This window comes from Chrysemys picta, chromosome 18, assembly GCF_011386835.1.
Source record: "Chrysemys picta bellii isolate R12L10 chromosome 18, ASM1138683v2, whole genome shotgun sequence".
NCBI classification, from domain to species: Eukaryota; Metazoa; Chordata; order Testudines; family Emydidae; genus Chrysemys; species Chrysemys picta.
Window position 1 is genome coordinate 771985 of NC_088808.1, and position 25598 is coordinate 797582.

At 45.7% G+C, this 25598-nt stretch overlaps 3 protein-coding genes across 26 annotated transcripts in view; 2 read left to right on the forward strand and 1 right to left on the reverse strand.

Moving 5' to 3' along the window:
- DPH7 (diphthamide biosynthesis 7) overlaps positions 1-11921 on the forward strand; it is a 37997-nt gene extending 26076 nt beyond the window's left edge. For 2 of the 8 annotated variants that reach the window (XM_005292648.5, XM_005292649.5), the window contains exons 8-10: positions 3890-3955; positions 4163-4335; positions 6069-8136. In XM_005292648.5, coding sequence (XP_005292705.2) covers positions 3890-3955; positions 4163-4335; positions 6069-6535 — 706 coding nt within the window. In that variant the 3' untranslated portion in view covers positions 6536-8136. Of the gene's footprint in view, positions 1-3889; positions 3956-4162; positions 4336-6068; positions 8137-8691 lie in introns of those variants that run through there. The other 6 variants (XM_024111393.3, XM_065572483.1, XM_065572484.1 and 3 more) reach the window with 4 other exon arrangements.
- A 1756-nt stretch (positions 11922-13677) lies between these two features.
- On the reverse strand, positions 13678-14972 carry MRPL41 (mitochondrial ribosomal protein L41). Of its 3 annotated transcripts, none has more exons than XM_005292653.4 (2): positions 14816-14972; positions 13678-14258 (listed from the first exon to the last, which is right to left on the reverse strand). In XM_005292653.4, exon 2 carries the CDS (start codon positions 14247-14249, stop codon positions 13842-13844), a length of 408 nt encoding a protein of 135 aa, XP_005292710.1. In that variant the 5' UTR covers positions 14250-14258; positions 14816-14972; the 3' UTR covers positions 13678-13841. The 3 variants fall into 3 exon arrangements, with proteins under 3 accessions (XP_005292710.1, XP_023967162.1, XP_042711618.1); XM_024111394.3 differs by having other exon boundaries at positions 14743-14893; XM_042855684.2 differs by lacking the exon at positions 14816-14972 and adding an exon at positions 14422-14721.
- A 28-nt stretch (positions 14973-15000) lies between these two features.
- PNPLA7 (patatin like phospholipase domain containing 7) overlaps positions 15001-25598 on the forward strand; it is a 420470-nt gene continuing 409872 nt past the window's right edge. For 9 of the 15 annotated variants that reach the window (XR_010593665.1, XR_010593663.1, XM_065572470.1 and 6 more), the window contains exons 1-2: positions 15002-15407; positions 19252-19286. Coding sequence is in view for 9 of the 15 variants with exons in the window: in XM_065572470.1 (XP_065428542.1) it covers positions 19254-19286 (33 nt within the window). In the remaining 6 variants the exon portion in view is untranslated. Of the gene's footprint in view, positions 15456-19245; positions 19287-25598 lie in introns of those variants that run through there. The other 6 variants (XR_010593664.1, XM_065572471.1, XM_065572473.1 and 3 more) reach the window with 6 other exon arrangements.

Sequence of the window (25598 nt, forward strand, 5' to 3'; positions counted from 1 at the left end):
CGATGTATCACGGGGCATTGGAACAGGACCCAGAATCCCCCGCACCCACGCCCCCTTCCCACAACCCACGGCGCCAGAATGGGAAAAGGTGCTCTGTGGGATAGCTGCCCATAATGCAGCGCTCCCAATAGCGCTGCAGTTGCCGCAAATGTGGCCACGATAGTGCGCTGGGCAGCTGTCAGTATGGACAGACTGCAGCACTCTCACTACTCAGCTGCACAAAGTCAGGTTTAACTCACAGCGCTGTACATCTGCAAGTGTAGCCAAGGCCTTAGGGGGGGATATGATAGAGGTATATAAAATCATGAGTGGTGTGGAGAAAGTGAATAAGGAAAAGTTATTTACTTGTTCCCATAATATAAGAACTAGGGCCACCAAATGAAATTAATGGGCAGCAGGTTTAAAACAAATAAAAGGAAGTTCTTCTTCACACAGCGCACAGTCAACCTGTGGAACTCCTTGCCTGAGGAGGTAGTGAAGGCTAGGACTATAACATGACTTAAAAGAGAATTAGATAAATTCATGGAGGTTAAGTCCATTAATGGCTGTTAGCCAGGATGGGTAAGGAATGGTGTCCCTAGCCTCTGTTTGTCAGGGGGTGGAGATGGATGGCAGGAGAGAGATCACTTGATCATTGCCTGGTAGATTCTCTCCCTTTGGGGCATCTGGCATTGGCCACTGTCGGCAGACAGGATGCTGGGCTGGATGGACCCTTGGTCTGACCCAGTAAGGCCATTCTTATGTTCTTTGTTCTGCTGCCTTTGGTTGGTTAGCTGCCACTTTGGGTGCTAGGTCATTTGGATTCAAGTTGTGGTATTTGGGGGAGGTGGTGGGGAAGGGATCTTGCCTCTTTTCCAAGACTTTGGAGTGGAGGTGGAGCAACTTCCTAATCTCTATGGTATCCTTGTGACTGGAGTAGTCTCCAGCCTCTGTGCAGGGAGGATTGGCTGGTGGATGTCCTGGGTCATCCATGTCCCAAACAATATCACTGCTACATGGTAGCATGTGTGGATTCCTGTGGAGCTGGAGCCCATGGAAACATGGGAGTGCATGGCTTCCAAGATCCCTCCCGTCTCTCTGCCAGTTCTCTTCCCCACCCCCCACTTTAGGCAGAGTTTTCTATACCTGTGGTGCTGGGGCCAAGAGTTCCCCCAGTCATAACTTGTAGATAATGCTTAGTCTTCTGGATGTTAAATCAAGCCAGTTGTTGCCTCCAACTCTGGAAGAATTTGAATGCATCTCACTTGATGTGTAAAAACTAATGTGCCAAAGGGCTCTGTAACGGGTGGGACACCTAGGGTTGAGAAGGGGACATAGGTTTGAAGTACAAAATGACAGCAAAGGGGTCCACCATGCAACTCTGGGCTGCGTATGCAAAGGCCTCACAGAACAGGGAGGGGATAGTCCCTCTCAGCACAGCTGATGATCAGATGATGGTCAACACCTGGGCCTTTCCAGTACCAGAAAGATATTGATACATTGGAGAGAACTTGGAGAGGAGCAATAAAAATTGATCAGGGAGCTGAAGGGACTGACTTGTGCAGGAAAAATAAGAGCTATAGGAAACATGTTCGGTTTTCCTAAGAAATGTGGGGGGGATATAAAGCTACTAAGATTTGAAAGGTGTAAATGCTAAGTATGGAGTAGAATTAGTATGGTACAAGGAACTGGGATAAAAAGCTGTGCCTATCCATAATGGAAAGGAAACTGAGGCAAAATTTAAGCTAGATAGAAGAAAGAACTTCCTGACAAAGCTCTGTTGGGCTCTAGAATGCTTTTCTCCAAGGGAAGTGGTGAAAAATCTGTCACTGGACTAAATGCTAGAAAATGTCCTGCACTAGCTTCTGGGAAATGGAGAGACCTATTCAATTCACCAGTTCATCTCAGTCTGGGATTCTTTTGCCTCCTTTCCTCTCTGCACCCCCCACTAAAATGGTAGAGGTGGGTCCTTCTTAAAAGAAGTGGATTGATGGAGACCAACAGAACTCCCAAGAGTAACATTATCTGCATTTTAAAGACTAAAGACAGGGCAGCTTTTTGCTAAACTTTTATTTTCTCTCTCCTCCCATCCTTTTACATTAATTTCTTTTGTAGTTGTGTTTTACTAGACATACCCTACAATTAAAACCGTGGGTACCACTTTTCAACTAAGCTCTGTTTATAATCCTGATAAGACACTGTGGTTTATTGTTAGTTACTACTTGGGGAACTATATCAACCTCTTTGACATGCAGCTATTTTGCAGAAACCCATTCCACATCATGCCATAAATTTGCTCCTCTGTGAGTCTTGGAATTGCTGCCAATGAATACTCTCTTGCTAGAAAGCTGCGTGGCAGGAGTATTGCTCTTAAGAAAGCTCAAGACATACACGGGCACTGGCAGAGTTTATATTTTCTAAGGCTGGAAGGAACCAATGTGATCATGTAGTGTGACCTTCTGTGTAACACAGGCCATATAAATTTACTGAAATTAATTCCTGTTTGAACTAGAGCATATCTTCCAGAAAAACATGAATCTGGATTAAAAATTGCCAGTGATAGAGAATCAACCACAACCTTTGGTAAATTGTTCCAATGGCTAATTACCCTCACTGTAAAAATGTATGCCTTATTTGCAGTCTGAATTTGTCTATTTTCAACTTCCAGCCACTGGAGTTTGTTATACACCTTTCTCTGCTAGACTGAAGAATCCATTATTAAAAAAAAAATTGTTCCCCAGTTAGGTACTCATTGACTGTGATCAACTCACCCCTTAGCCTTCTCTTTGTTAAGCTAAATAGATTGAGCTCCATAAGGCATGTTTTCTAGTTCTTTAATCATGCTCATGGTGGTTCTTTGCATCCTCTCCAACTGATTAACATCCTTCTTGAATTGTGGACACCAGAACCGGACACAGTATTCCAATAGCAGTTGCACCAGTGCTAAATATAGAGGTAATATAACTTTCCTACTCAAGATTTGCCTGTTTATACATCCAATAATCGCTTAAGCCCTTTTGCCCACAGCGTTGCACTTGGAGCTCATGTTCAGTTGATTATCCACCATAACCACAAGTCTTTTTCACAGTCACTGCTTCTCAGGATAGAGTCCCTCAGCCTGTCAATATGGCCTAGATATAGGACATTACATTTGGCTATATTAAAATGCATATTGTTTGCTTGCGCTTAGCTTACCAAGCGATCCAGATCGCTCTGTGTTAGTGACCATCTTGTTCAGTATTTATCACTCCCCCAACTTTGTCATCTGCAAACTTCATCAGTATTGATTTCAGTTTCTTTCAGATCATTGATTAAAATATGTTAAATAGTATAGGGCCAAGAACTGATTCCTACAGGACCACAGTAGACACACAACTGCTCAGTGATGATTCCCTGTTTACATTTATATTTTGAGACCTGTCAGTTAGGCAGCTTTTAATTCATTTAATATGTGCCATGTTAATTTTGCATTGTTCTAGTTTTTAATCAAAATATCATGTGGTACCAAGTCAAACACCTTACAGAAGTCTATTACATCAATGCTATTATCTTTATCAACCTAACTTGTAATCTCATTAAAAAAAAATTAAGTTAGTTTTACAAGGTCTATTTTCCATACCCCATGTTGCTGGGTATGAATTATATTACAGGACTCAATAAATTTAAAAAGGGTATCAATTGTTCCATTATTTTATCTTGAATTGGCAAAAGGACTACTCTCTTCCAGTGTACAGCATTACAATCACTATCCCAGGGTTTAAGGCTGTCCTTAACTCCTTATTATAAGAAGCTTTGTTGCAATGAAGGTTGCCGTAGAACTCTGCAATTTTGAGAACAAAAGAAACTATCTTCTTACTTTGTGCACTCTTTCTTGGTCTCCATTCTCCCGATGCATGTTGTTCCTTTGAAGACATTCAATGGGCGTGTGCAGCATTCAGTGCAGTCCACACCGGGAGTATCTTCTGGCTACAGGAAGGTGAGTTATCTTTAGATATTCTTACCCGATATCCCCCACCTGCCTCATTATTTGCAGTCCATGGCTGCTTCCCAAAAAGCTCTTGTGGGAAGAGCTGACATCAGTGGAGTGTGGTGGAAAGTGCATTGCATCCTCATTCCTTCTGTGCACTATGCACTAAAATTCCTTTTCTGTCTGTGCATGTTTATTTGTGGTGTGTGTTTCCAGCTATGACGAACATGTTCTCCTGTGGGACACCAGGAATATGAAGCAGCCATTGGCAGACACCCACGTTGAGGGTGGAGTTTGGAGGCTGAAGTGGCACCCAACACGTGAGCACTTGCTGTTGGCTGCTTGCATGCATAATGGATTCAAAATCCTTGACTGCCAAGGAAGTATGGGTGAGTGTTCAATAGAGCGGGAAAGGATGTTCTTCCCTCTCCTCCACACACTGCAGTTCATCTTCCCTGACTGCAGATGGAAGGGAAGGCCAGTGGATGCTACTGCACTGAATGAATGGTAGAAATATACTGTCAAGAAGCCTAGGTGTTCAATTCACTTGTAAGAACTCCTTGCTTGACATGTGTACTCCTCTGTACTTCCCCTGATGGACCAACAATTTTATTGTACCATTTTGGAGTGGTCTCGCCAATCATAGTGCAGGGACATTGTAACTACTGATTTGTAACCATTGACTAGTTTTCAGTCATATTATGCAAGCCCTTGCATTCTGGCATGAGGGTAGTAGCCGTTCATGTGGCCACTTCAGTTTATTGCTTTATCCAAACGATAGGAGGACAAGACACTTCTGAATGTGGGGGAGGGATAGCTCAGTGGTTTGAGCATTGGCCTGCTAAACCCAGGGTTGTGAGTTCAATCTTTGAGGGGGCCACTTAGGAATCTGGGGCATAATCAGTACTTGGTCCTGCTAGTGAAGGCAGGGAGCTGGACTCAATGACCTTTCAAGGTCCCTTTCAGTTCTAGGAGATAGGATATCTCCATTAAAAAAATAAAAATGTGTGATTACCTGTTAGATGCTTTGTATTAACTTGATAATAACTGTATCCTGAGCTAACAGGTCTGCTTTTGAGAAGGCTGGTTGTTGCCTCAAACACCTCCAAACCAGCCCAAGCACAGTTACTGCCCAGTGTTTAGGTCAGGGGTCGGCAACCTTTCAGAAGTGGTGTGCCGAGTCTTCATTTATTCACTCTAATGTAAGGTTTCACGTGCCAGTAATACATTTTAACGTTTTTAGAAGGTCTCTTTCTATAAGTCTATAATATATAACTAAACTATTGTTGTATGTAAAGTAAATAAGGTTTTTAAAATGTTTAAGAAGCTTCATGTAAAATTAAATTAAAATGCAGAGCCCCCCAGACCGGTGGCCAGGACCCAGGCAGTGTGAGTGCCACTGAAAATCAGCTCGCGTGCCGCAGGTTGCCTACCCCTGGTTTAGGTGTTTGTTATAGCCTGCACTTGTGTTCAGGCCATGCTACACAGGACTGCAGTCAGATTCTTGGTTCTGCCAGTGTCTGGCTGTATGACCTTGGGCAAGTCACCTAACCTCTCTGTGAAAAGGGGATAATACTTAATGTTGGAAGAGGTAATGAGGATGAACTGGTTCATATCTGTGCAGCACTTTGAAGTTGAAAAGTGCTATGATTGGTTAGTGCTAAACACCTGATCACTTAAAATGTGCTCTCCACCTCATAGAATGGAAGGTCAGAGGTTCAGTGGGGACAACAACCTGCCATAAAAGAACATAGTGCATAGGTCTTGGCAATTGTAGCATTTTCAGTTTCTGTGTGAGACTACTTTCATGGTGCCTCTCCTCTGAGCCCTTTAAGAGCTGCATGGGCATGCTGATCCTCTTCTCCCCTCCAATGAGCTGAGTGAAGATGAGGCCATAAAGAGGCTGTAGAAAGTCGATGGGGAGAACTTCCTTTTTACCATTGCCTCATATCTCCTTGATTGGTGTCTGATTCTTTTTGTCGTGTGAAGGAGAATGGTAACCAGTAACACTTGGGGTGGAATAGGGGAATTCTTCTTGACTAAATTGTCAGCACTGGAACAGCTAGTAGACAAGCTACCTGAAACTGGGCTTTGCAGCTTGATTTCCACTTATTCTTTTTAGCAGAAAACACTGAGGAATGCACTGTTGTGTCATCCTACATCTTGCATAACTCCTTGGCTTATGGAGCTGATTGGTCAAGACTCTCCCCAAAGGATTGCGTGGCTGTAAAACAGGACCCACTTTCTGCACCCGACTCGTCTGAGGGACCAGTGGCAAGTTCGGATCAAGGAGGCAAGAAACTGGATCTGCAAATCCAGAACCTGAAGATAGTTTATGAATCTCCTACAGCTACCTTTGATGTATTGTTAGACGAGGAGGGTGAAGGCACTGTCTCCCAGGTCAGACCAGAGAGTGGCCCTGATCCTCAGGCTCAGTGTCTTGATGGAAGGGGATTGGACATCAGGCGTGATCAAACTGAATTAGCAAAGGCTCAGCGAGAGATCAGCATCCTAGCGACTTGTTCATTTTATGATAACATCCTACATGTTTGGAAATGGGAAACAAGTCAAACCAACCCTTCAGAGTAAAATATTAAATATTATTCCTAGTCTGAAAGCACAATTTCACTCGAACAACCTTGAAAAAGTCCCTCTCTTTCAAATGTCCCAGAGGGAAAGTATAGGAGACTTTTTGTATTGAGAACTGTATCTGCAGCCTATACCCAGTGTAACTACAACTGGGGTTTTTCCAGTTTTATTGCCTGGGAGCTCACGGCTCCTGAATTTCTGAAGACCTATACTGTTAAATTAAGGCAACTACATTCTTAGTGTTTTGTGTCTAACTCTGACTAAACCAAAATGAATAGTCTCCTGCCTTTGCTGAGGGACATAGTAAAACATGGGTGTTTCTACTTGGCTGTCCTTTACTGTTGTGATGCAGAGTGATAGTGGTGCATTTCAGGGGATGCTTCTTTAGGCATGAAATGTACCTCCCTTGACAACTAGTCTGTTTGTAAGTCTTGCCTCCAGTTCCAGAGATGTGGGTGGGTGCCACCTTTCCTTGTTCCCTCTCTCCCAGCAGAATCCACCCCACCCCCCCTCAACCAAACCTTGCTGCAGTACTAAATTATATAAGTCCATTGTTACATAATAGCCACAAAATTTGGATTTAAATGTTCAAGGGAGTTTATATGGGTGTTTGAATACAAGCATAGGTCACTGGCTTGTTTTGTAAACTGCCATATGCTGTGAGGACATGCTGCACAGGGAACCTGTTTATAGTGACCTTAGATACAGAGAGATTCCTTTTAGAATGAAATCCCAGATTGTCTCAATGTACATGATAGAACAGATTGCAAGTGAAGTTGTGTACTGAAAAGTATCTTAATCATGAGGATTCTGCTGTGGCTGCATATGTGTAATTTTATACCTAATTTACTGCATGAGTACAAGTTGATTTTCAGGTTATCACTTGTCAACAAGAACCACTTGGTTTTGCATGATCACGCAGTGAATCTCATTGTATATTAGTGCTTGTAGCAAAGAAACCTTTTAAGAAAGCAAACTCTGCAACAAACCCATATCCCTCTTATCCAGAGAGTGAGACCTATAATATGAGACTAGGGTCAAATCAGGTTTAAAAAAAAGATGAGCAGCTTTTTCAGCTTAAATCTCAAAACCCTCAAACACTGTTGGTAGCACTTCCTGATGTTCTTTAAAAATATAAAATTATTAATAATGCAGTCCTAAATAGGATGTCTCCAGAATTCCTTGAGGTTGCCCCGTTGGATTCTTACTATGAAATACAAGTAAGGCACTACATTAATGGGGCACTACCCTGGTGTTCCTGATTATCATCAACCAAAAACCAGCTTAAAATATTTAAGTAACTTCTAGCTTGTATGGTTTTTCTTTGAGAATCTTAATCATTAGCCTAGAAGGGAAGAAACACCAGCAGCAACTATAGTTTTTGTAACAGTAAATACATACAGCTATTAAAACACCGTACAGAAATAACTAAGCTTCTTAAGGCGCAAAACCTTGTTTGAAGGTACCATGTGTATTTTGGAACACCTCTTATTTTGAGTGCTGTTTTATGGAGATGCATATCAGCATTGTAAACAAAAGTTTTTGTTAAAATTAAAAAACTATTTTTGGATGTTTCTAAAATAAAAAATTTAAGTGAGTTACATCTCTCTTCTTATTTATCAGTTGAAAAGTTCCAAGGAAACTCAAATATATTGGTCCTGTTCTGTGGTATCTGCTGCTGGATTTCAGAGACAGTTTAGATTATTGTTAAACAGGTACCCACCAAGCAACACACACACTGGTGCTTTTATTTTGCATGTGGGATAATGCTGCTGAGAACCAAGATTGAAGAACAAGAAAGCGTCTGGGATTAGTCTACCAAATGTGAAATGATGCTGTCTGAGAGGTAGTGAGAAAAAATGAGGAATAGAATTGGAGGGATGAGAGATTTTTGGATGCAAATGTGCTATAGAAGGGAAAAGTATTTATTATGCAGACTAGCTTTGATTCTTGACCAGAAGATGATGACTTTTAGATGAGATTAACACAGTGTGTACATTTTTAAAGCTATGGAGTAAGCTATATTCTTATGTGAAATCCAGCTATACCAGTGCGAGTTTGTTCCGTACACTTGTTAGCAAGTCTACAGTTAGGTGGCCCAAGTGCCAAGTTTCTGACTATTACCCTCATTTACAGTATTAACATTTTGTGTTTAGTGTAGCTACCAGAAAGACATTCCCTTGCTTGAAGAGTTCACTGCCTGACTGACAACGATCAAGACAGGACCCTGAGGAGAACAACATCTGGAAAGAAAGGGATGCAAAAGGTGACTTAGCATACATTGTTCAGTTTAACAGAGATTTGCTGTTGGGGAAACTTCCCCTTTCTCCATCCCTGCTAATGATGATATCCCTTTCTACTACCCAAAATAATCTGAGTCAACTACTGCACCATGCTCTCTAGTGGGTTGCTGAAAGTGCACACTGATAGTGATCCTCCTCAGATGGTGGACATTCTGCTCAGCAGCTAGCTCACTCTGTCTGTAGCTTCCATGATGAGTTTAACAGTCTAACCCCTACTTTGATTGGCTCCTATATTCAGCCTTTCAGTTTTTTGCCCAATATGCCCTCCTCATCCTTAAGTTGCTGTATAGCCTGTGATGGCTTTGTCTTCCAAGAGCTGCAGCATTGTCTGAATTCCTACTGTCCTTAGTGCACTGAATAGTATCAGTTAAATCCAATGACACTATTCTTGTAGGGCTAGAAGGATTCTGTCCTTAATCTAATTTGAAAGGACTTTAATACTTTTTCATTGGCATGTCAGTGACTTAAGAGCTTGTAGCACATTTGGAGCTTGTGAAGCTTTGCTAGTGTTCACAGAATGTGCTCACATCTATGTAATTTGCTAGAATGGAAAGTGCTTTGTATTGTTCAGTCTTACAAAAACCACTTGATGAATCCATAACAGATGTCCAACCATTTCAAGCTTATAGCAGGATAGCTGTGAGCTGAAAAACCATTCTAGATAACATGTATTTCCCAGGACCCTTGTGCTTCAGAACTCCTGAGTGGAGCTGGGTGATTGGATTTTTTTGTTACTGGCTATTCTGAAAACATTATTTCAGGTTGAACCACAAACAAAGTGTTTCAAAACTTTTGCTGAATCAAAAATTCCAATATTGGGCATTTTGACATGTAAAGGAGTATTAGATTTATAAAATGGCCAGGGCAGGACTCCCCCCATTATAACCTTTAGCCTACTGGTTGCAGTGTTTCCCCAATACTGGGTCTGAACAATGGGACGTAGGAAGGGTCAAGATGGTGCCCCACAGGTGCTTCCTGTGACGAAGTGGGGGATTTTCTGTTTTTTTCCTTGTTTTCCAATGGTTTGCATGCAAAGAGGGTGGGACTCAGTTTCCCTGGGTGTTACTGGTTTAACGAGGGAGGGGAGAGGGACTTTGTTGTGACAGGGGACTGGAGAGGGAACTTGAGACCCCAGCCAATGGCCTGGAGGATGGATACCCCAGCGACTGGTGACCCGGAGACCCAGCAGCTGGTTCTGGCCAGTAGGAGGACAATGGGCTGTGAAGAGAGGACCCCATAACCTAACCAGTTGCTTCCAGCCAGAGGGGGCCAGAGGACAGGAGGCCGAGGCGACCCTGTTTACCTGGAGAGAAGACAATGGACAGAGGCGGGGCTTGGGGCCGGTGATTTTAGATGCCCTGCTGGGAAGCAGGGGGGCTCTGGGCTGGAGATGGGGAGCAGGCAGAGCCCACCTGGATGCAGGGAGAGACTGGAATGTGCTGTGCTGAGAGAGGCCAGGCTTGAGGGTCAGAGAGTTTCCTGTGCTGTGTTCAATGCTCAATAAACCCTCCTGTTTTACACTGGCTGAGAGTCACTGTGCTCTAGAGAACAGGGTTGCATCAACCCCTTCGGGGGTGGAGGCCTGGGGGGTCCAGAGCGAGTGGACTCCCTGAGGGGGCCCACGGCAGAGACAGACGTGCTAAGGCTCAGAGAGGTGCGGCTCCAGGAGACGGAGGGGCTTAACTCCCGAGAAGGGCTGTCTCACTGAAAGGGGCACCCCCCACGGACCGCACGGGGCCAAGAGTGGGCATGATCTGTGAGTCTGACACTCCCCACCTTTCCAATGGGCAGCAGCAGCATGAAGGAAAGCCTCTGAGAGACACATGTGAAACAGGAACAGCTACTGACTATTTGGCTCAAGTCACTTCCTCTGTGCTGCTGCCTAGATCCTGCTCTGGGCAGCAGGCAGTGGGGTGGGAAGAGGTATCTGGGTACTAGCCACACAGAAGGAATGGCAAGAGCCAGCAAGTGGACAGTCAGCAGCCTGGAAGCAATTGCAGTCCAGCTGTGAGGGGAGAGGAGCTGACCAGGGCTGCAGGGAGAGCAAGAGCAAAGGAGAGCCAAGCAGGAGGTTTGGGGGCCAGAGGGCTGCAGGACTCAGTAGGAGGGACAGGACTAGGGGACTGAGGAGAGGGGGAGTAGTAGTGATAATGGTGGGTGCCCCAAAAAGACACAATGCAGATGGTTGGTCATTTTAGTAAAAAGTTTGGGAACTACTGGATTCAGGGTACTCACCTGGGTTCTGTTCCTCTCTCTGCCTGTTGTGGAGAAGAAATTTGAATTTGGGTGTCCCACATTGCAGGAGGATGCCCTAGCCAGAGACTTGGTGGGATAACTCACATGACTGGAGTACTGTCACGGATGGATATAAATTGTTCAGGAAGGACAGGCAGGGCAGAAAAGGTGGGGGAGTTGCGTTGTATGTAAGAGAGGAGTATGACTGCTCAGAGCTCCGGTATGAAACTGCAGAAAAACCTGAGAGTCTCTGGATAAAGTTGAGAAGTGTGAGCAACAAGGGTGATGTCGTGGTGGGAGTCTGCTATAGACCACCAGACCAGGGGGATGAGGTGGACGAGACTTTCAACTAATAGAAGTAAAAAAAAAAACCTGATGAGGTTCAACAAGGACAAGTGCAGAGTCCTGCACTTAGGACGGAAGAATGCTATGCACTGCTAGACTAGGGACCGAATGGCTAGGTAGCAGTTCTGCAGAAAAGGACCTAGGGGTCACAGTGGACGAGAAGCTGGATATGAGTCAACAGTGTGCTCTTGTTGCCAAGAAGGCTAACGGCATTTTGGGCTGTATAAGTAGGGGCATTGCCAGCAGATCGAGGAACGTGATCGTTCCCCTTTATTTGACATTGGTGAGGCCTCATCTGGAATACTTGTGTCCAGTTTTGGGCCCCATGCTGCAAGAAGGATGTGGAAAAAGAATCCAGCGGAGGGCAACAAAAATGATTAGGGGGCTGGAGCACATGACTTATGAGGAGAGGCTGAGGGAACTGGGATTGTTTAGTCTCCAGAAGAGAAGAATGAGGGGGGATTTGATAGCTGCTTTCAACTACCTGAAGGTGGGTTCCGAAGGGGATGGAACTCGTCTGTTCTCAGTGGTGGCAGATGACAGAACAAGGAGTAATGGTCTCAAGTTGCAGTGGGGGAGGTCTAGGTTGCATATTAGGAAACACTGTTTCACTAGGTGGGTAGTGAAGCACTGGAATGCGTTACCTAGGGAGGTGGTGGAATCTCCTTCCTTGGAGGTTTTTAAGGCCCGGCTTGACAAAGCCCTGGTTGGGATGATTTAGTTGGGAATTGGTCCTGCTTTGAGCAGGGGATTGGACTAGATGACCTCCTGAGGTCCCTTCCAACCCTGATATTCTATGACTATGGGATATTCTGGTATTGGGCTTTCTCAGTGTCTCCTCTTGAAACTGTTCTGCTTTTTATAAATAAAAAGTCACTGGTGCAGGGACTTAAAGTTTGATCTCCCAAAACCTAGGTGAGCATCTAACCCATCAGGCTATAGTCATTCTGTCTTTCCCTGGCTCAGTGACTATTCATTCTCATGCAACAACAAACAACTAATTTCAGCAGAGTAAGATCCCACTATTTTCATGACATTAAAATAGGTAGTTGATGGAAAAAACATCTCAGATCTAGAAAAAACAGATGCCCTCTGAAAAAGACTGGACTAGAACTTGCTGCAGTGGGCACTAGTTAACTGCTCCTGCCTACTCCCCCACCTTCCTCAAGCTCCTTTGCTTTTTAAAAAAATAGAAACATAAAAGCTTAGGCACCCAGTTTTCATCATAAGTGAAATGCTGGCAAAGAGTACATTAAAGTTGCCTTCTTCTCCACACAAGAGGACATAGGAACTACATCCTTGTGCTTAATCGATATTTTACATTTGCTTGTACAAACAAACCACAACTAGACGTTGGGAGTGAAAGGTTCCCCAGCCATAAAACTGGACAAAGGATTAATTTTTTATAGCAAACTTGCTGTGGGACCTTGAGCAGAGCTAGGAATTCCTGCTTTCTAACACTTTGTCCATTAAACAATGAAACATCTTGATTTATTACTCCTGCTCATGTCATTGTATATACCCTATTTACACATGGAGATGCCTTTTGCATCGCCAATAAAATGAGAAAAACAAAGGTACTTTAATATTAAATCAATTTTTAAAATTCTTAGGATAGAAGTACTGCTAGCTCAGATAAGTTGGGAAGATGCATAGCTGCTAGTAGTGCCTGTTGTGGTTGAGAGAGATAATAACAAAGTTAATTTGATTCCTTCCACAAGAGGCTTTAAAAAGTGCAATGTCTGACATTCAATTGCCTGACTCAGGAGCAGGCCTCAGTTGTACATAAATACTAGGGATACTGCTTGCATCCAAAAGAAAGTTGCCTTAAAACTGGGAATAGCCTCAGACTGGTTACAAGTTTAGGTTTAACAGGACAGTCCCAACCTTTGAGACCGCTTATAGCTTAGGCCAAGGATTCCTAGCGTTCTTTTTTGAAGTTTCCCCTTGCTCTTGTGCAATACTCCATTTTATATAGGATTGATCTTTGGTGACCTAAGAGCAGGAAGATGGGAATTGCCCCAGGTACTTAGTGGTTGGCTTAATACCCTGAAGGATGAGTGCTTGTATCCCTATCTCATCTAACAATGGAAGCAGATGGCTGACTGCTTTTGACCACAGGCCACAACATGAAAAGCCACAGGTGAGGCCCAGGCAATAGCTGGTTATATTCAATGCTCTGTTCTCACCCATTTGTAAGTTACAAATCTGGTTACCTTTTTAAAAAGTTTGAGATATCTAAAAGTTACACAAGTCAAGTCAGTAGGATTTTCCTTTAATAGGTACTGAAAAAGGGCAGGATGTTTTCCCCTCTATAGCTGAAATCTTCATATTCAACATTTTATCAGATTTAAAAACAATATTTTTGTAAGTTTACTGTGTTGCTGCAGAAACTTTCCAGGGAAGGCTATAATCTTTACTTCTTAACGTACATAGTTCTTGGGAAACAACTGGAAGAGCTTGCCTTCTTGAGTAGGTTCATATCCATATTTCTCAAGGTTATGGGGGTCAAAAGTCCCATCTTTAATATCCTTCTCAATCTGTGGGGCAACAACATCCATGAAAAGCTGTTTGGCCGTCAGTGGTGGTTCTGTCCCTTTAGGAGTCTTATAGGAAACGTAGGGCTTGAGCTTAAACCCTGTCAAATCTGGAACCACAAATTCAGGGACCATTTCCTTAATTTTGATAAATTTCCCACCTAAGGTGACATAACCCACTTTCCTGGCTCCTCTGCCTTTGTTATGGCTTCTGGGTCCACGTTTGCTGGTAAATTCAGCCATTCTGTCTGCACCTCGGACCAGGCCTCGAGCGAGGTTGGTAAGCAATCCCATGCTGAATATCTGCAAGAGGGGAAAAAAAGTCACGTAAGAAAAGAGTATGAACAATTGTTCTTCGCATGGCAGTTTAGGTAGGACTCTGACCTACGCTCCACTGAGTTACAGAAGAGCCCGTGAGCTCCCCATCTAGCTGTTATTCACAGCACATGCTTCATGTTCACAGCACCTTCGAGAACGGGAGCTCCCACTGCAAACAGCACTCTCCGCTCCAGCCACCTCAGAGCGGGCCCCCAGGCGGCAGCCCAGACCCCGAGCACGGCCCGGGGGCACTTTCCTCCCGGGCAGATGGTTGCTGCAGGCTCTACGGGAGCCCTCGGGCTGTTTCTCTCACAGCAGTGGTGCCTCAGGAGCCGGCTCCAGGCGCAGGTGGGGACCAGCCCGCCCTGCCCGGCAGGCACATCCAGCCTAGGGGCGCCCGAACCGCGGGTGGGCGGGCAGGGCCCTGCGGGTCCCTGAACAGCCCGCCGGGACGAGGGGGTGGCCTGACCCGTCTCTCGGTTGCAGCCCCCGCGTCCCCTGGGACCCGACCCTAACGGGGCCCTTGGACGAGAGACCCTCACATGTCCCGGCGCCGCGTCCTGTCCGCAGCACCGTGCCGCTCACTCGCCAACACACAGCAGCGGCCCCTCGCTCGCGGCGCATCTACCAACCAACCCGCGGCCGCTGTAACTGCACGTGGCAATGCTCTGGCCAATCAGCGCGGAGAGTCTGGCAGGCGCTAGGACTGAGGGAGGAAAGAAACGTCATTGCGTAGCGCGTGCGTACCCGGCGTGTTTTCCTGGAGGCAGACAAGGAAAGCACGGTCCCGTTTTTCGTATCACCTCTGCGCTGACTTTTAACCTCTGACGTCATTTGCACGTTTCTCGTCTCGTGTCAAGAAGAGACACTTTCGAGCCGCCTGGAGCCACTCGGTGAGTCACCGCTTCCCCTGGGGGCTCCAGGCACCGGCTTCTCCCCAGACCAGCTCCCCTGCGAGCAGCGTCTGGCTGGGGGCCTGCCCGTGGCGCTGGACAGCGAGCACCCCCCTCTTCGGCTCAGCTCTGAGTATCTCCCTCTTAGCGGTGCTGAGGCCTTGCCTCCCATTCGACTCGCCTCTGCTGAGATTCCCCCTACACCCGAAGTCACTGTGGAGCCTGGATACTGCGGCCGTCGGTGGGTGCCTCAATGCAGCGTGTCTGAAATTGTTTGGACCCCTTCCCAGTACGTGGCTGCCCTGGGGTTTCACTAGAGTTTTGTGCCAGTTCTGGCCATGGCAGGAGAAGTGAATGACAGTGACACTGATACGTGATGGAGCCTCCTGTTTACTCTCTTTGCTTCTGAAAAGGGTCAGATCTCATGCTGTGTGTCTCATCTTGGATGCAGGATTATTATAGTGAACTCTGGATATCATAGGAGTAGCACTACACTAACCTGCTTAAATGTTTAGTTGGGGTAGAGTGAGAATTATTATTGCTGTTTGCAGTGTGGTTTTCGCTGGTCCTAGGACATTAGAGAGACAAGGTGGGTGGGGTAATATATTTTATTGGACCAACTTCTGTTGGTGAGGGAGACAAACTTTTGAGCTTGTACAGAGCTCTTCGTCAGGTCTGGGAAAGGTACTCCGTGTGTTTGAGTACCTTTCTCAGATCCGAAGAAGATCTCTGTGTAAGCTTAAAAGCTTATCTCACTCACCAACAGAAGTGGGTCCAATAAAAGATATTACCACATCCACTTTGTGTCTCTAATTATTATTGTTATTTATTTATATTGCAGTAGCTATTCAAGACCACAGTCAGGATTGAGCATTGTGCTCAGTGCTGTACAAACATAAAGGAGATGGAGTCTTCTTAGAGAGTTCTCAGTCTAAAGTACAGAGATTTACCTGCTTGCTTAATTTAACTTGATTTACCTGTTTACACATAGTGAATATTCCCATTGATTGTGCCTCAGTAGCCCTTCAGTGTGACTACTCATAATGCAAAAATTTAAGTCTTTGGAAGATCAGGGCCTAAATAGATAAGAAAAAAACATAAACGAAATGTCAAACTATATTGTGAATCAATTTCCCTCCCCCCCAGCCTTGCAAAATTGTCATGAAAGTGTACCAGCCCAGGCACAAAATCTATTTACCTACACTTTATGATGTTAATAATGAAAGGAAAAGGATTTTTTTTTAAATAAAACTGACTAGCCTTTTAAGTGAATAAACAATAAAACAAAGATGCTGCATCACAAAATGTCCTTCATTTTGACAGCTATAGTTTACTGCAGTGGTTTTCAACCTTTTTTCATTTGTGGACCCCCTAACAAATTTTACATGATGGTGCGGACCCCTTTGGAAATCTTAGACCTGGTCTCTGGACCCCGGAAGTCTGCAAACCACAGGTTGACAATCACTGGTTTAGTGCACTACTTAGGATGTTTCATAGTGTACTACTAAACGTAACATTGTGTATTCTGTCAAAAATCAAATAAAATCATAATCATATACAATATCCCAAAGGTGGCAAAATGCACTACATTTTTGTACAGGATGAAAAGTGTGTAGATTAATGGAATTCACATTTAAATTAATACAAAATCCTATACATCCATTATACTAATAGGGGATGGTTCCTCATATTTAAATAATAAGACATGCATGATAGGGTGAATACGGTGGGTTTTTTTTCTTTTTTTTTGTCAGATTTTTAAAATTGAGTTTCATTAGATCTCTGTGTATTTAATATTTTTATCTATTTAAATTTGTACACTGGCAGAAAATGTTTTTTTCATAATTTGAGCAGAAAAACTAAGATTAATAAGACTCAGAATACAATATTATATGTTATACTTTTAAATATTTTACTTTTTCATTGTGGAATATGGAATTATTTGCTAGAGATACTGAAATACTTTAAAAATGTCCCTCAAGATATTTAATTAAACCTTTTTCTGTAAATATTGACTAAAAGGCACAGAGTCAGCTTGAAATCTAGTCTATTTAAAAGAGATATAAGAAATTTAGTTTAAGACACTTATTGCTGCCTTTGAGTCCCCATCCTAATTTCTGTGGTTTTATTTTTGTTTTGTTTAGTTTTTAATAAATTTGTCTTCCCTGGTGCTGTGTGAAAGACTGACAATATAGGAAATTGACTAACTGTGTGGCTCTTTGGATTAGTCACTGTTACCTTCAACTCAGTCTTTCGGGAAGAGAATTTGTTGGGGTACAAAATAGAGCTGCTGTTTTTTAAGGCTTTGGGAAGAATGTTAGGCTATGTCTATACTAGGCTATGTCTACAATTTTGTCATTTGTGGGTGTGAAAAAAACACACCTCTGACTGACATAAGTTTCACTGACAAAAGTGCTGGTCTGGACAGCGCTATGTCGGCAGGAGACGGTCTCCTGCTGACATAGCTACCCCCGCTCATTGGGGATGGTTTAATTATGCTGACGGGAGAGCTCTCTCCTGCCAGCATAGAGTGGCTACACCGGAGACCTTACAGTGATGCAGCTGCAGCAGTACAGCTGTGCTGCTGTAAGGTCTGCAGTGTAGACATAGTCTTAGTTTCATTTAATTACTAATTGGGTAATTATGAACTGTGCTAAAAAAGCAATCATCTTGCAATGGGATAAGACAGGCTAATGTTCATTGCAGAAGCAGTATTTTTGGCACATATGTAGTACTTTGAGTTTTTTTGGGAAAAATCCTATAAACTGTTTGCGTAAAGGCATTATGTAGGTCGGATATGGTGACACTGTGTATTAAAACTTCCTAGGTAGACCTGGCTACTGATCGGCAGTTCAGGTCTATGCTTTGAATTGTGTTAAATATTATGTCAGGTCTTGGTTTTCTAATGGTTCTACAAGTGGTAACGATATGGCTATGAAAGTATAAGGGAAAAGAAGCCTGTAACAGCTGATGATCTTTGCCTGAACACTGCATCATGTTAACAGTGGGGACCTTGCTGGAAAATGATATTTGTTTTGTTGATTCAATGGTACAATTAGCTTGTTATGCCCACCAGGATATAAGGAAAGTGGATATAGCCCTCAAGGATTGAGAGAGCACACACTGCACTGTAGGGTTTGGAGCAAAAAACGAAACCTAAGCCTAGCCTTATGCTCTGGTGAGGTAAGCATAGTGGTAGTTAAGCTTGAAGAGAAGGCTTGGGCTGGGTTTTCAGTTGGAAGTAGTGAGTAAATACATTAAGACCTTAGGAGGGATGACTTTTAATTTTGTTGCCTTGTATATATTACAGAGCCTTGACTTCTCTCTAGGGAAAAAGGTGTATTTTTTAATCTGTATTAAGCTAACCAATATTAAAATCTTAAGGTTGACAAGGCAGTTGCAGTTTTAACCTGAGTTAGTTGTTTGAGATGAACGCTCTAGGGTTTACCTTGAGCAGCTAACACAGATTAAAATTACAACTACTTTATCCATAACTAGGATTTTAACATGGGTTAGCATAACACCAGTAAAACACATCTTTTTTTCTCAGTGAAGATACAGGCCAAATGTTTAAAAACAAATCTCGTTGCTAATAGCAATTCAGTTGCGCTGGTATTAGAAACAGTGGGAGCCCAAACATGGAAGGCTCTCTGGCTCCAGCAGACATTTTCAATATTATGTTTGAGACTTTCTTTGAGCAGGTTTAATTAATTTGGTGGGATGGGGGTGCTGGCTTGTTTCCTGTTTGTGCTGTATATGAGACCCTTGATTGAAACCCATAAACACAGCTTGGTTACCATGTAGAGAGCTTCATTAATTATCATTGTTGTACTAGAATATCAGAACAGCAAATCATCACCCTGTGTGCTTTATTTCTTCCTGTATTTTCTCTCAGGAAGAAAAAGGAAGATGGAAAAAAAAATGCAATATTTCTATTAACTTGCCTTCTAATGATAAATAAAGAAGCTTGGAGGATTAGTTCTCAACCACTTTGCATTATGGTTGTTAACGCTAACTATGGGAATGATGAATGTCACTTATTAACAAGGTTTTCTTCTCTCATTTATTTCCCCCCCCCCCAAAAGACATGGGTGATGAGGACAGCAACTCCAGCCTCGAGGTACAGTATGCTGGGTTTTTATATTTATACTCTGACTTATTCAAGCACTTATGGTGTTTCCAGAATCTGGAACTTAACTTGCCCAGTTTAGTAACATCTGGCTAATTTGTTAAAGAATACAAAAATATTGGCTTTAAATAAGAGCTGTTCCACATGTGAGATGTTGAGTTTTTTGTTTTCTCCCTCCAAAATCTTAAAAAGATTGGCCCCGGCTTGCTGTCATTTTTCTAACCCTCTTCGTCCAGTTGCCTTTCTTACCTCCTCCAGCCTTCATTTTAGTCTAAGATATTACCAAAGTAACACAACGTAAGCTGCATATAATATGCTCCCACACTTCTTTGGTTGCCCTGTAGCTTTTAGGTCCCAATCCTGGGTATACTTATGGATGCGCTTAACTTTGCTCAGGTGAGTTGTCCCATTCATTTCAATAATACAGCCACAGACTGAAGAGCTGGAAAGAGGTATAGTCCCATGGCAGCTATCTTTTACTATAGCTATAACTTGGTGTACTAAAGTATATGATTTAATAGAGCCTTAAGGCAAGGCTCTGTGTTGGGAATTACTTATTCCTAGGGAAGAAAGATAACACACATTAAATGCCCAAACATATGCCATGCAAGCTTTATTCAAATCACAGTTTCAGCAGTCAAAGCATAACCACATGGAAACAAATGTACTTGACAAGCCAGGAGGATATCTGGTAATTTGAGTGGTAATAACAGCAAGACAAGGCTCTCTTTACTGGCAACAGCCCAGATTGGACATGCATCACTGTTGGAGAGCGCAAGGTAAAATTTGTAAAATTAGTTGTCAAGATAGAATTGTTGATCTGCAGTCCCTGATGGGCCCATAGTCTTTTACAGCTTGAACCCCGAATAACATTCAGGGCACATTACCATATGAATTGTTATGATTTAGTAATTATTGGCAACAGAAGCTTGTGTATATTTGCCAGACATCTAAAGGGTATTGTCCTGGGAAGTAAACCATCTGGACTAATTCCCACAGAAAAGAGACTAGTGGGAAAGAATAAGCAGGGATTTGTCTACTCACAAAACAGAGCTCCCTCTTTCCCAGTCACTACAGTATCATTGGAAAGAGATCGCACTGGGTACAAAAGAGCACAAGTTGTGGTGGGAGAAGAATTTGGGACTGGAACTACTCTTTGAATGAACAGGAAGGAAGGAGACTAGAAATAGCAGTGTAAGGATTAAGCTAACAGTAGTAAGATTTTTTTACCTGTTTCTTTTCTCTTATAATCAATGGTGGATTAATAGATGGGCCCTGTGCCCAGGGGCCCTGGCCAATTTGGGGGCCGCCGCAGGTGTGCGAGAACCTCTGTAGAAGTGGGGGGGCCACCAGCACCAGAACTGTGGCCTCACCCTCTGTTCCTCCTCTTTCCCCGAGGCTCCGCTTTCAGCCAGGCTGGAAGCCAGAGGTGAGCCACGGTAAGAGCTGCTGTGGGGAGCCCTGGACCCTCCACCTGTCCTGGGCAGTTGGCCGGGTGACCAGAGAGCAGCCCTCAGTCTGTGTCCCTGCCTCCTGGGGTGCGCCGTCCCTGGTAGGCGGAGAGTCTGTGGCTCCACATGGTGGCCAAGGTTCCCTGGACAGCTCTTTCCATGGCCCGGCTACAGTTTCCGGCCTGGGCAGGGGCCTAGAGGGGAAGAGGAGGAGCAGGGGGTGGGGCCCCATGGTGAGGGGCATGTGGGGGGTCCAAATGTTCTTTGTGCCCAGGCCCGCAATAAATCTTAATCCACCTCTGCTATAATATAATTATGTATAATTTAAAGCAAAGCTTTAAATAGCTATCAGACACCTACTAGTCAGGTGATATGAAATATTGAAAGGGGTGGGCAGGTGGACGAGAACTCAGGACTACAGTAGCCCCCAACTGCTGGACTTCCTGTTAATATGCTGGCCTGGATCTTGTTGGAGGACTCATCTTTCATATGGCCTTTGGCTAGTGAGTCTCATATGGTTAAACCCATCCTGTCCCACCTTGGTTATGAAGGAAAGAAGAAACTTTCTCTCTGCCCCTTCCATTCTTGACTGTTGGGTTGAGGGTGGCTCTACTATTCTTATCCTTCACCCAAGTTCCTGGCTACTGCTCCAGTAAGTGTGTCTGTACTGGTCTGCCCGTAACCCAGTACCTGCATATTGTGCCCCGTCCCATCCATAGTTTGGTGCTCATTTTTAATAACAGCTGTTGAAATGACCAGTGTTATACTATTTACTTCTTCGAGTGATTGTTCACGTCCATTACACATTAGGTGCGTGCGCGCCGCGTGCACGGACGTCGGAAACTTTTCCCCTCAGCGGCTCCCATTGAGCCGGCAGGGTCCCCCCTCCCGCCAGAGCGGCGGCCCGCTCTAGAGTATATCCCTGCGGGCCCGACCCTCCCTCAGTTCCTTCTTACCGTCCGTGGCGGCGTTGGAACAACTCTGTCTCTCGCCTGAGAGTGTCCCTTAGCATAGTAGTTAGTGTTATCTTTACAGTTCTCAGTTCTTTAGTAGCTAGTGTTAAGCTTAGCAGTCATCAGTTCTTTAGAAATACTCAAACTTCTTTGTGTTAGGTGTTTGGTCAACCCCGGCACTGGCCCTGGGCGGCGGGGCATGCCGCACGCCCAAGGCTTCAAGGCTTGTGCCACATGCCGCAAGCCTATGCCATTAAGCGATCCACACGACTCATGTCTCCGTTGCCTGGGGGAAGCACACCAAAAAGAGCGCTGCAAGATCTGTAAAGCTTTCAAGCCCAGGACTAAGAAAGAGAGAGACTTTCGCCTTAAGCAGCTGCTCATGGAGACGGCGTTACAGCCCTCTACTTCGACGGCACCGTCAACCTTGGTGCGGAGTGCCCCGGCATCGGTCCGTGATCCGGCGCCGGCCGGACACCCTAAGCCCACGGCACCGAATCAGCGGGAACACCTCTGGCATCGGTCGTCTTTGCCGGCAAAATCGAAGGGCCAACCCAAGGCCCGAGGACGCTCCCCGCATAAGAGGGTAGCGCCCGCGAAGACCTCGAGTGTGCCTAAGGCCGTTGTGGCCCCGGCACAGATCCCAGTGACAGTGGCTCTGGCGCCGAAAGGCCCGTTGAGCCCCGGGATAGGCGCGTCGAGTGAGGAGGAAGGGCTGGAGGAGCTTTTGGAACAGCCCTCCACCCTGGACACAGTTGAGGCAGCAAAGGACCTCATTGAATTGTTCGCTGAGGGCCCCCTCCAAACTAAAGACAATCTGCCGAGACTGCCATCCAGAGGCAAGCCGGCAATGGTGGGTCCATCACGGTCACCATCTCGGCACTGTTCACGGCGCCGGTCCTGGTCGAGCTCCGCCTCGGTGGACTCCCGGCTTCCCTCCGCGCAGAGAGCCGCACAGCCGTCAGGCCCCAATAAGCGCCCGGCACCGACCCAGCAGCCCTACTCGAGTAGGCACCGGGATGTGTCAGTTACGCGATCCCCGAGACCGACCACCCGTAGTCGTTCCCGGGTCCCGTGGTCACCGGTACCGATCCAGGTCCAGGTCGGTAAGACACTACTCCCGGTCCTGGTCACGGAGGCACTACTCTCCAACCCCGGACCGGCACCGTCCCACGGCACCGCCGTGGCCTTCCAGATCACTGTCCGTGGTTTCGGAGGCAGACTCGGGCCGGTCCAGCAGATATGCCCACAGGGCACAGGCCAGTAGGGAACACGAAGTCGCTTGGCACCCACAATGGGGCCAGCCAGGACAATGGCCATTCTGGACCCCTTGGGCCTACCACCAGCAAGGCCCCCCCGTCCAGGACCTTGAGATCTGGGCCCTCAGGACACCGGTCCCGCTCTCTGCAGTGGCGCCCGCTCTCTGCAGTGGCGCCCGCCCTCTCGCAAGTAGGCCACGGTCTCCAGACCACTGGAGCGAGAAAGGGCGGACTCGGCACCGAGCCCGGTACTGTCTCAGACCCACGTCATAGAACGGGGCCCAGAGGAGCGCCCAGTCGGTGAGGAGTTGCAGGAAGAGGAAGACGCGCAAAAGGCCCTGACCTCTTCCTCCTCACCAGACGAAACCGTGGCGGGCACAACAGCGTCCGGCCCTCCCCCGATTGACCATCGGGCACATCAGGAACTGCTCCGCTGAGTAGCCCTCAATCTGGGGTTGCAGACGGAGGAGACGGTAGAGCAGGAGGACCCCATGGTCGACATCCTAAGCCCGGAGGGTCCCTCCAGGATCGCGCTCCCGCTCATAAAAACGTTCCAGTCCAACTACAAAACAGTATGGCAAACACCAGCCTCCAGTGCACCAACTGCGAAAGGCGTGGAGAAGAAATACTTCGCCCCATCTAAAGGGTTTGACTTCCTCTTCTCTCACCCAACACCCTGTTCGCTGGTCGGCTCTGCGGTCAACGAATGAGAGCGACGTGGCCAGCAAGCCCCGGCCCCCAAAGCCAAGGAGGCAAAACGCTTGGACGTATTTGAGAGAAAGGTCTATTCATCCGGGGGCCTCCAGTTGAGGATCGCTAACCAACAAGCGATTCTAAACAGACACAACTTCAATTCTTGGGCATCAGTCTCCAAGTTTAAGGAATCCCTGCCTCAGGGCTCACAACCCGAGTTTACGGCTATAGTGGACGAAGGGAAGGCAGTAGCCAAAACCTCCCTACAGGCCTCCCTTGACTCCGCGGACGCAGCTGCTAGGACAGTCGCGTCAGGAGTAGTATTGAGACGCTCGGCATGGCTACAGGCTTCCGGCCTTCCCCCAGAGGTGCAAAACACCCTCCAAGACATTCCGTTCGAGGGGTCAGGCTTGTTTTCGGACCAGACGGATGCCAGACTACATAGCCTCAAAGACTCTCGAGCAACCCTCAAGTCATTGGGAATGCATACCCCAGTGACACAAAGGAAACCCTTTAAGCCCCAACCACCGCAGAGGCAGTACCACCCTCATCCTCGACAGGAACCGTTCCGCAGAAGGGGCAGGGATAACAGGCGTAGACGTAACAACATGCCTAACCAGGACCAAAATCATGGCCAGGGCAAGCCACGGCCGGGAAATAAGCCAGGGTTTTGAAGCTGCGATCGAGGACAGCGTACCAAACTCTATTCCGGATCCCCCTCTATGTTTCAGGGACCGCCTGTCCCGTTTTTACCGTGCTTGGTCACATATAACATCGGACCGCTGGGTCCTGCGCACGGTTGACTACACCCTTCAGTTCTCCTTGCCCCCTCCCTCTCACCCACCATCCCCATCCCTCTTCAGGGACCCCTTGTGACGTTATTGACATAAACTGGGACCGTATAGATCACTGTTGCAACCAAGGTCCTGTAGTGGCACCCAAATCTTGTATAAAGGGGGTCAAATGGGGTGTCTAGGACAAGGTTATGGTTTACTGGTTATGCTTATGCTGTCTATATGTGTGTATCAGTTTTGTAGTTGAAGTTATGAATATTGGCTCTATACTGTCTGTATGGCAAACTTCGGCTGTGCTTCTAGAACAGGAGTACTTGTGGCACATTAGAGACTAACAAATTTATTAGAGCATAATCTTTCGTGGACTACAGCCAGTCCACGAAAGCTTATGCTCTAATAAATTTGTTAGTCTCTAAGGTGCCACAAGTACTCCTGTTCTTTTTGCGGATACAGACTAACACGGCTGCTACTCTGAAACCTGTCGCTATGCTTCTGGGTGACATCCCAGACAAGCTGAGATTAGCTCTGCCTAGCCTGCTTGATGGCCCATTAAGGACCATCAGCTATACAATGGACCCATTGAGAGAAGGCAGATACGCCTTGTAACTCAGCAAAGTATGCAGGGACTGGCCCATGTGACTCCAGACTCCATTTTGCTGTAATTTTCCACAGTAAGAACAAAGAGGTGTTCTTACACCTGGAAAAGACTATATAAGGCTGATGCCTGATCTCCATCTTGTTCTTACCTCTGGAGGAACTTTGCTACAAACTGAAGCTCTGAACAAAGGACTGAGGACCCATCCCAGCGGGGCATGTATTCCAGAGACTTGATTTGAACCTGCAGTTTATTCCATCGCTGCTGCAAGCCTGAACCAAGAACTTTGCCATTACTGTATATTGATTCCATTTAACCAATTCTAACTCTCATCTCTATCTTTTTCCTTTTATGAATAGACCTTTAGATTTTAGATTCTAAAGGATTGGCAGCAGCGTGATTTGTGGGTAAGATCTGACTTGTATATTGACCTGGGTCTGGGGCTTGGTCCTTTGGGATCAGGAGAACCTTTTTCTTTTACTGGGGTATTGGTTTTCATAACCATTTGTCCCCATAACGTGTGGCACTGGTGTTAATACTGGGAAACCAGAGTGTCTA